The 10,811-nt window shown below is 37.2% G+C and overlaps 1 protein-coding gene across 1 annotated transcript; it reads left to right on the top strand.

Annotated features, from left to right (window-relative positions):
• The first annotated feature begins 3,155 nt into the window (after nt 1-3,155).
• LOC112000057 (receptor-like protein 14) lies at nt 3,156-10,458 on the top strand. The gene is made up of 7 exons (XM_065779369.1): nt 3,156-3,324; nt 6,892-7,047; nt 8,784-8,822; nt 9,006-9,187; nt 9,294-9,723; nt 9,953-10,090; nt 10,199-10,458. Exons 1-7 carry the CDS (start codon nt 3,156-3,158, stop codon nt 10,456-10,458), a joined length of 1,374 nt encoding a protein of 457 aa, XP_065635441.1.
• The last annotated feature ends 353 nt before the right edge of the window (nt 10,459-10,811 follow it).

Below are 10,811 nucleotides of genomic sequence, written 5' to 3'. Positions count from 1 at the left end.
TACTCAACTTATGAGAAGGAAGTCCCAGCTCATATGTTTGGAGAGACGTTATCAGCTCTTGGATTTTAATCTCATCCAAGTCTTTGCTTTCTTCTATGGCTGTAACTTTTGCTCTAAAACTTTCAGGTAAGGACCTTAGTATTTTTCTCACCACCTTAGTATCTTCAATCTTCTCACCAAGATTGAGTTTAGCAATTACAATTTCGTTGAGCTTCCCATAAAATGAATCAAATGGTTCATCATCCCCCATCTTGAGCTCTTCAAATTTGGTGGTAAGCATCAGAAGTTTTGTGTCCTTAACTTTCTTTGTACCCTCATAAGTAGTTTCCAAAATCTCCCAAGCTTCTTTGGCTACTGTCATGTGAGAGATCCTGTGGAATTCATCTTGAGACACACCACAGAAAATAGCATTTAAAGCTTTACTATTAGCACTGGCTGCCGCAAAAGCTGCCTTATCCCAAGTGGATTTAGGAGCCTCTGGCCTAATCCAGCCAACTTCAACTGCATCCCAAACGGTATCATCAATAGAGCATAAAAATGCTCTCATTCTGACTTTCCAGAAAGCATAATTGTTACCATCAAAGAAAGGTGGAACATTGAGAGATTGAGACCTATCCATCTCAAAAGGAGCCAAGGATCACACTCAGGTATTTAAACTATAGCGAGTGTACCCACTCTGATATCAATTGAAAGCTCGAAAATGTATTAAAAACATAAGAGCTGTTTAGACCCCCAAACAAAAATTACGGCTCGATAGATTTTACACTAACTTAATACTAAGTGCGGAATAGTGTAAATGCGAGCGGATAAACAAATAAGCTACTCTAATCCATAATCTAAGCAACACAGCAGTATAATGGAATATAAAAGAGTAGGGAAAAAGGATGCAAACACAAGATAACACACCGATATGTTATCGAAGAGGAAACCGAAGAACTCTGCGAAAAACCTCTTCGCCACCCTCCAAGCAGTAATCGATCCACTAGACAATCAGTTGGGTTACATGGGTTAGCAAGAGACCCTCCAAGCCTAATCTACCCGATGTACCTAAGCCCTCCAAGCTCCTACTCCAACAAGGCTTCTTGGAATTGTATCTTGTCTAGCTCTCCGGATCCCGCAACAAGCTCTATGTTGCATCTGCCATCCTTGGCTTCTTCCAGTGCTTCCCAGCAGCACCAAAACATCACTTGACACTCTCAAAGGGTGTGGTAAGTGTTTAGGCTATCAACCTCTCAATGGTATGGAAAATGGAGAGGTAAGAGTTGAGGAAATACCACAAGCAAGTGTATAGAGAAATGTGGGGATGACAATCTCTAATTCTCAATGTGTTTGGCTAGGGTTTTCTCTCTGAAGCATTCCTCAACATTTGTGGGTAATGTGGGTATAAATAGTATAGGCACAGAAAGTGTGAATCAGACTGGACAAGCTGGCAGAACAGAATGCCTCACGGGTGTCTCACGGGAAGGCCTTACCCACGAGACACAGTTGTCTCCACCTGGCCTGACTCTTCGCATTCCAGCATGTGCAGGGCACATGTGTCACTTCGCGGGAAGCTGAGTCACGACATACCCGCGAGAAATCTTCAGTTTTCAAATGTTTGAGTCTTCACACACTCTCTCTCTATTACACAACCCTTACAATCAAATCCTACAGTAAATACAGGGTATAAATGATTGAAAGCAATTACAATCAAATTTGGCACGGAATAAAAGCCAACAAAATACATAGTTGTAAATGACAACTTTACAACTAGTTTAGCAATGAATGTTGGAGTATTACCATTACTTCATTTTCACAATGCAACGGTCCTTGGTGAAGAAGAGCTTATTGTGGGGTTTAATAGTTCTAATTCAAATTCATGGAGACAGGTTGCTTTGAAGAAGAGAGGATGGGGCTGCTAAAAATCAAGGAGATTGTCAGGTCCAACACCAATTACGTAGATCATCTTCTTCCTTCATGAGTTGATGACTATGAGAGTGAGAGTTGTGAGTGGAAGCAAGTCACCTCCAACTCCAACACTGGTCATGTAACCAAGCTTTCTCTCCTCAATATCAAGGAATTAATTATTGCTCTAGATTATTATGATAATAATAATTATTATAGTTTCATCAATGATTATTAGAGCATCCACAGTAGTGGAGCTAAAAATTTAGCTTTTTAACTCCACCAAAAGTTACTTTATCTATTTTACCTACATACATGCTGCAACAGTGGATCTATTTTGGCTTTCAACATAATAAAATAATATAAACATCATAATAAAATAATATAACTATTACAATAAAATAATATATCCCACTACCCAAAAACACATCCACAGTACCAACAACAACCACCTCTACCATCAGCCACAGCCACAACCATAGCCACAACCACCACCACCACCACCGGCCACCAGTCCACAGCAAGAAAAATAAAAAAAAAAAATGATAAAAAAAAATAAAAAACCAACCCAAATCTCTAATCTTTTTCCTCAACCCAAACCAAATAAAATCACCGATCACAAACAAAATAAAAAAAAATGCGGCACAACCACCACCAACACAGCATCACCAACAAACCCACAGCCACCACAAAACAAACCCATACCACACCACAAAACAAACCCACAGCCACAAATCACAAATTGGACCCACAAATCACAAATCGAATCCACACCGATACGACCCACCACCACCCCCGTGACCCCTGAAATCCAGCAACCCAAACGTCGAAATCCACCAAACCCAAATCCAGCTACCCAAACGTCGAAACCACACACCGATCTCAACCCCGATACCAACGCACACCGGAGCACAACCACGACCCAGCGCGGAGTGGAGGTGAGGGAAGCCACTTCGATCCACGAGGCAGGAGCACAACCACGATCCACGAAAAGCCACTTCGATCCACGAGGCCGGAGCACAACATTGAGAGAGTTTGCTTGAGAGAGTTTTGAGAGATGAGATGAGAGCTGAAATATGGAGTGACCGGAGTGACTGAGAGAGAGAGAGAAAGGCACGGTGTGGGTTTTTAATAAAATAATCGGGCCGGTAGAATAAAATAATATTTGTTTTTTTTAGCTCTCATGAACAATGACATCTATCTATAGATGTGCACTGTAGCAATGGAGTTAAAAAAATTAGATTTAGCTCCACTGCTGAAGCATCATTTTAATGTTTGAGGAGCTAAATTATAGCAATATAGCAATATACCTACACTGCTCCAAATGCTCTTACATTAATGAAATATTGTTTCTAAACATTTCTCTATTAGAGACTTTTAAGGAGCTGGGAAGTCTTGATTTATCAAGAAATGCGATTAGTGGTTGGCTTGAGAATGAGGGTATGCTAATCTAGCCTCCTATTTAATTTGTTTCTTATGATTTGTAATGACTTGTTTAGTGGCAATGGTGGATAATCAAAGGGACTTGATAATGTCCTTCTTCTTGAGTTTTGTGTTGTTTAGATATAAAGTACTTGGATATTATTTGTAATATATATATATTAGGTTAATTGTGACCCCCCAAATAAATTTTTTTGGCTCTGCTACTGTTTAGTGGCCAATGGCCCGCAGTGTATAAAAATATATTTAAAGCTAATTATACAAAAGTAAACATTCGGTTAGGTGCTGGCGTAAAACCAGTGTTTTACGCCAGCCAATAGGAGGTTGCCATGTCATCAATTAAAATATCATTTCTCTTTCTCTCTTACTGTCTCCTTTGTCTTCTCCGTTTCACAGGTCTCTCTCTTCTCTCTCTTTTTTTCTTTCTTTCTCACTTGTTCTCTTCCTCTCTCTAGCCCTCTCACCCATACCTTTCTTCTCCATCTAAAATCAAATCCAATTAAAATCTTCAAGGCCATCAACCCCTTCCCTTCTCCCTCTCAGCAAAGCTAGAGATTATTGTATTGTACTGTATTGGTTTTTGTTTTATATAAAATTCCCAGCCAATTGGATCAAATATAAAGCATTCCCTCTGACTCAGAGACGAAATCACCATCATGGGTTTTACAAAGAAATTGATGACAACAACAATCTCAGCAACCCATTTGAAAGAGTGAGATTTTGATTATATACATATATATAATTTCTTTTTTATATTTTCGGATTTGGGCCCCCAAAAAGAAAAGAAAAAAAAAGAAAAAGAAAAAGAAAAAAGAAATATATAAAGCGGTGTTGTATCAAGGGGAATAGTTACTTGGAGAGGTAGAGATATACCCAGAGGAGAAAGAGAAGATCCAAGTGAAGGAAATCAGAATAAGTCAGTTTTCACAAGCAAGTGAAAGATGTCCACCACTGGCTGTGCTTCATACTATTACTGCTACTGGGATTAAAAGCTTCAAGGTCATCCTTCTCCCTCTCAGCAATCGGAATGTACTCTCGCCGATTACAACATCTAGAACGAGTTCATACGCAATGCGGTGACAATACGAGGCTAGATCCTTATAGGTCAGGCTTGAGACGAGGAAATCCGGATTAGAGGAGTTGTGGTCGATCTGTGGCCATGGTCCGAGCTCTGTAGTGGATCTGTGGTGTTAGGCGGTTAGGATGTGGTGAACAATGAATATGGGTTTAGTAAATCTGAGTTTGGGTTTGTGTAGTGAGATCTTTGGCTTTGCTGAGAGGGAGAAGGGAAGGGGCTGATGGCCTTGAAGCTTTTAATTGGATTTGATTTTAGATGGAGAAGAAAGGTATGGGTGAGAGGGCTGGAGAGAGGAAGAAAACAAGTGAGAAAGAAAGAAAAAAAGAAAGAAAAGAGAGAGACTTGTGAAACGGAGAAGACAAGAGAGACAGTAAGAGAGAAAGAGAAATGGTATTTTAATTGATGATGTGGCAGCCTCCTATTGGCTGGCGTAAAACACTGGTTTTACGCCAACGCCTGACCGAATGTTTACTCATTATATAAACCAAGGAAGTTCATACCGTATTGTACCGGTACGGCCAGAATTCTTCGTACCGGTGGATTAAGCAGTACCGAAACACCTTTCAAATGTATCACTCAAAATACCGGCCTATACTGGACAATACTGGCCGTACCGAAGTATACCGAACGTTTCGATCAGAAAAGAGAAATCGGCTGGTACAAAAACTAAAAGGAAAAATAGAAGAAATGCATGATTTGAACAAACCCCAATGCAGCAGGTTTCCACCACATTGACATCGCCGATCAGATCTTCTTCTTCCTTTTTTTTTCTTTTTTTTTTCTTTTTTTTTTCTTTTCTGCTCATCTGTTGTCCGTCTCCACTACTCTAATTTCTTCTCTTTTTTGCTGAACAATGAACACTGCTATGTGGTTTCTGTTTCTTTGTTTTGTATCTTAGGCTGTGTTTGGTTTATGTAAAATATTTTCTAAAAAATAAATATTTTCAGGAAATGCTATTTTCGGGAAAGGAAAATGTATTCAGGTGTTTGGTCCCATCACAAAAAATATTTTGGAAAATATTTTAAGGTGTTTGGATGTGTTTTTGAAAATTCTCTAGAAAACACATTTTCTCACATTTTCTCAACTACCCAACAAATATTATAATAAAAAATCTGAATATATAAACCAAATCAACCATAAAACATAACCAAAAAAATTCAGTCTTTTTCTTTTGATCAGCACTAATCGTGAGAGAGGGAAAGGGAGAGTGGGTCTGAAGGTGAGATGGGCGAGTGGGTCTGAAGGTGGCGACAGCGACAACGATGACGGTCTGGTGCGATCTAGAGGGGTGCGATCTCGGCGGGTGGATCGGACTGAAGGGTGGATCAAACTGAAGGAAACTCACCGTGGGTGGATCGGAGCTCGGTCTGTGGGTCGGTGAGGAAGAGGGATGGGTCGATCAGTTCGTGGATTTATGGCGCGATCTCACCGTCGCGTGGAGGGGACGAGGACGGCGATCTAACCGGCACGATCTCGAACTCAACGGCGCTCTCTCTCTCTCTCTCTCTATCTCTTTCTCTCTCTCTGTTTGTGCGACTGTGAGTCCTTTCTCTCTTTCTTTCTCTCTTTGCGCGTCTCCGGAAATGATTTGAAGGTAAAATTTTGGCTGAAAATATTTTCTAGGTCAAAGGGGCTACTTTACGGTCAAAGTAAATGATTTTCCGAAAAATTCTATTTTCCATGCGCAACCAAACACACGGTTTCATGTAAAAGGATTTCCTGAAATCATTTTCAGCCAAAACAAATTCAGCCTTATTTGAAATTTCCTAAGCCCTTTTACACGTGATTAGTCTTGGAAATGTTGAAAAAACTTATATTTTTTTAATAAGAGATGGGGCTGAATGGTTCAGCCTTTACTTTTTTAATTTTTTCAGTTTTGAGCCCCACGTTATGTGATGAATTAATTGCATCACATCAATTGTACCTTTTGGCTTTCTTTTTCTTTTTTTTTTCTTTTTTTTTTTTTGAGTGGCAACTTTTTAGTTTTCAATAATAAAAAAATGTACAAAAATGACTTATTATATTCTTAGAAAATGTTTAACATCAATATTATTATTATTGGGAGTGATATTTTAAGTTTGAGATTTGACATAATTGGTGAAATATGAGTTTGAAATTTTATAGTTCTTAATATAATATATATTATATAAAATAGCAGTAAATTCAAAATATTACACCGGTATAAAATGGTATCGAAATATTTCATTCCATTAACTAAACCGAAACGGCTTCTGATATGATATTGACTCCTTTGATATATACCACTATTCCTTGCTAATTAACAAGGCAATGTTGTGATATCTTTTTTGGGTGGATGTAGCTTTATTTGGATTAAACTATGAATATATCCAATAATACATTTTTTTGGTTGAATGTATTTTTTTGAATTTGTTTGAGCATGCGTATTTCTATATGATAGCATGTATGTGTGTGTATAAATTATAAAATCTTTTTTTTTCTTTTTTTCTTTTTTTACAATCTTGTCATAGGTTTCAAAAGTTTATTGAGATTGAACAAGCTGGAGAGGTTAGATCTTGATTTTAGCATGTTCAATTGGAGTATCATGCAATCATTGAGGTTACTTACATCACTCAAAACACTGAATCTTTCTTACAATGAATTGGAAGGATCTTTTCCTACCAAAGGTATACATATTCTCCATAAGAGCATTCCCATTAAGGATGCCAAAAGTGCCATATGCTAAATTTTAGCACCAATACACCAAAAAACGAACTCCATCAAACATTTCAAATCTCAAAAATTTTGAGATACTGCTACAGTGAGATTGTATTAATACAACCTCACTGTAGCACAAATCTTAAACCAAAAATTATTTTTTTATTCCAACGGTAACTATGCATGTATTTGTTTTTTTTTTATTTTTCCCTTCTTTCTTCTCTCTCCTCTCTCACTTTCCTCTTCTCTCTTTCTCGTAGCTTCTCTATTTCTCTCGGGTTCACGATTTGAGCTCCTCCCCTCCAAGGTTCGTCAGTCAAGAACTTCAAAGCCCAAACGCCTTCAAAGTGTTGCCACCGATATGGAGGTAGAGCTTGATGGCGGGGTGATTTGATTTTATGGGTTGTAAATTTGTGATTTCGAATTGTGATTGGCGTGGGTCTGGTTGTGGGTTTATGATTTCGGATTGTGATCGGCGTGGGCGTGGGTCTCTAGGTTGTGGGTTTGTGACTTCAGATTGTGATCAGCGTGGGTCTCTGGGTTGTGGGTCTAGGTTGTAGTGGGCCGTGGTGCAGTGGATCGGCTTGATGGGTTTGCTTTTGTGGAGGTTTGTCGTGGTGGGTTTGTGTGTGTGTGTGTGTGTGTGTGTGTTTTGCTCGCCGGCATGATGGGTTTGCCTCTCTGTCTTTCAACTTTCTTCTTTCTTCTTTCTTCTCGCTGATCTGGGTTTTATATTATATTAAAGCAAAAAAGAAAATGTTGGTACTTAGTAATTTTCTTTTTTTGAGATAATGCTTTGTTTCTTCTAAATATGTTACATTCATATTGCTGTAGATCTTGCTAATCTAAGAAGCTTGGAGGCCCTCAATTTAAGAGGAAATAATTTCAATGGTTCCTTCCCAAAATGTAATGTATTTTTCTTTATTTTCTTAACCTTTTTTTGTTGTTGTCAATTTTATGGCTGCATTAGCTTTGGGTGCATGTCTATATCTATGGACATTTTCAAATTACACTGCTTAATAATTTCGCATTTGATGAGATTCTTTTCTAAAAAATCCAGAGGTTGAATACCTTGTTTAATATTATATACCATCTACAGTTATAAAATATTAAGATAATCAATGATCAACAATTATCTCATCAATTATTGGTGTTGAAATTTCAAAAAAAAAAAAAATCACTTTTAAGAATCAGACATGGATCATAAGTTTAATTATCATATGGTAAATAAAATCCTGTAGACATAAATTTGGCAAACATGTTAAGATCCTATATTTCAGAAATAAAAAATTAAAATATTAATTTAATAAAAAGTTAGACAATGCTACGTAACAAAGAACTCTATTTTAAAGGATTCTCAAAAAAAAAATTATATTTCATGTGATGTAACTTGAATCTGACAACGCACATGAATTCTTCAAAAAAATTTCTCAACACAAATGGATTTCTTTTTCTGTAGATTGGGTAGGTTGGAGCTCTTAGATATGAGTGAAAATGACTTCACTGGAATTGTTCCTCCTTCCATAGGAGCATTATTTTCTCTCAAATATTTATTTTTGACCAGAAATCATCAACTCAATGGCTCTTTGCCAACTCAAGGTATGTATTTAATCAAATTTGATGTAAGTTTTTTTTTTTTTTTTTTTTTGAAATTTTAATTTTTTATTTACTTTTTTTCTGACTTTTTTTTTTTTTTTTTTTGCAGGTTTATGTGGACTCAAGAAACTTGAAGGGTTAGATCTTGGTAAGAATTATTTTGAAGGAACCCTTCCTTCTTGCCTATACAATTAGACATCTCTTCAAATGTTAGATATCCATGAGAACCAGTTCATAGGAAACATTTCATCTTTGATAGCTAGACTTACATCCCTTAAGCTTATTGATCTCAGTTTTAATCTTTTTGAGGGTTTCTCATTTGGCTTATTAGCTAATCATTCTAGCCTTGAATTTGTTCGATGCATATGCAATGACAAGGATGTCAAGATAGAAATGGAAAGTTCAGATTGGGTACCTTTGTTTCAGTTGGATTTCCATGTGATATCTAACTGTAATCTGAACAAGCTCTCCAATAAAATTCCAACATTTCTCTTGCACCAACATAACTTCAGAGTACTTGATCTCTCTTACAATATGTTGAAAGGACGGTTGCCTAGTTGGCTGTTTGAAAACAATATGAGGCTAGAATATGTCACCCTTAACGATAATTCTTTCTCAGGTCATGTTCATTTGCCGCGGTCTTAACACTTATTGGATGGATATGTCAAACAATCGGCTCATTGGAAAGCTTCAAGGAAATATTGAGGAGGTCCTACCAAACATATTTCATCTAAAGTTATCCAATAATTCTTTCACAGGTTCTCTCCCATCCTCAATTGGTAATATGAGTCTCTTGGGCACATTCGATGTGTCCTTAAACGACTTCTCTAGACAAGTACCAAAGGAATTACTTGCTGGTTGCTTGAGACTATCATCCTTGGTATTATCCAATAATAATTTTAGTGGTCATTCTGATTGGTTATCTTTGTTTAACTTAACTGAGCTATTTCTTTTGAAAATAAATCATAATCAATTTGCCGGAGCAATGTCAAATGAATTACCCAATTGGGTGTTTCTTGCTTTATTGGATGTTAGCAACAACATGTCCGGTGAGATTCCTACTTGGATATGCAACCAAACAAGTGTTTCCGCTCTGTTTTTGCAAATAATTATTTTGAAGGTCAAATTCCATGTGGAAAATTTGATTTTTTTCTTGGATCTTTATCATAACTCTCTCGGGATCTTTACCTTTGTGGTCAAGCAATAGTATACATCATTTACATTTGGAAGATAACAACTTTTCAGGATCAATACCAAATGAATTTTTCAATATTTCAGAGCTTTTGTTGACATTGGATGTTAGTGACAATAGGTTGTCAGGCAGTATTCCTAGTGCAATTGCTAATGCCGCTTCTAGCTTAAGAATTTTGTCACTCAGAGGATATTGTCTGAGTGGCACTTTTCCAACTCAGTTGTGTTAACTTACATAAATAAGCATAATCGATCTGTCTAGAAACTTCTTTTCTGGGATAATACCTCGTCGCTTTCAATATTTAGCCACTGCTTTCACTCCTTTTGATTTAGCTTTTTCAACACAAACTGGTGGCAGTGATAATGGACAATCGGAAGAATATGTCGAGCAAGATGAAGTTAACATTGTTACAAAATATAGGAATAGCTCTTACACGGGTAACATTCTTAATTACATGTCGGGTTTGGATTTATCTTGTAACAACCTAACAGGTGCAATCCCACTTGAACTTGGACAACTACAAGAAATTCATGCACTAAACTTGTCTCACAATCAGTTGACAGGTTCCATTCCGAAGTCATTGTCAAAATAACTTGACTGAATTAGAGAGCTTGGATTTTTCTCACAATAGTTTGAGTGGCAAAATCCCTTCACAATTGATTGAGCTTACCTTTCTAGCAGTGTTCAGTGTTGCTTGTAACAACTTATCAGGTAGGACCCCAAATATGAAAGCACAATTTGGGACATTTATGGCTTGTTTGGAAGTTTAGAGAGGGAGGAGAGTAGAAGGGAGTAGTGGGGAGGAGAGTAGAGGAGAATGATTCACCTCCACCTTATTTGGATGTTTTTAAAATTAGTAAGGGGAAAGGGAGTAATTAGCCCTTCCCCTTATGTAATTTTGTTAATATAATAAGGGTAAATTAGGTAATTTACTTGATCAATAGT

The sequence above is a fragment of the Quercus suber genome, unplaced genomic scaffold (assembly GCF_002906115.3).
Source record: "Quercus suber isolate HL8 unplaced genomic scaffold, Cork oak 2.0 scaffold_206, whole genome shotgun sequence".
Classification (NCBI taxonomy): Eukaryota; Viridiplantae; Streptophyta; class Magnoliopsida; order Fagales; family Fagaceae; genus Quercus; species Quercus suber.
Note: the sequence above shows the minus strand (reverse complement) of the source record. Positions and strands in the feature narration are given on the sequence as shown.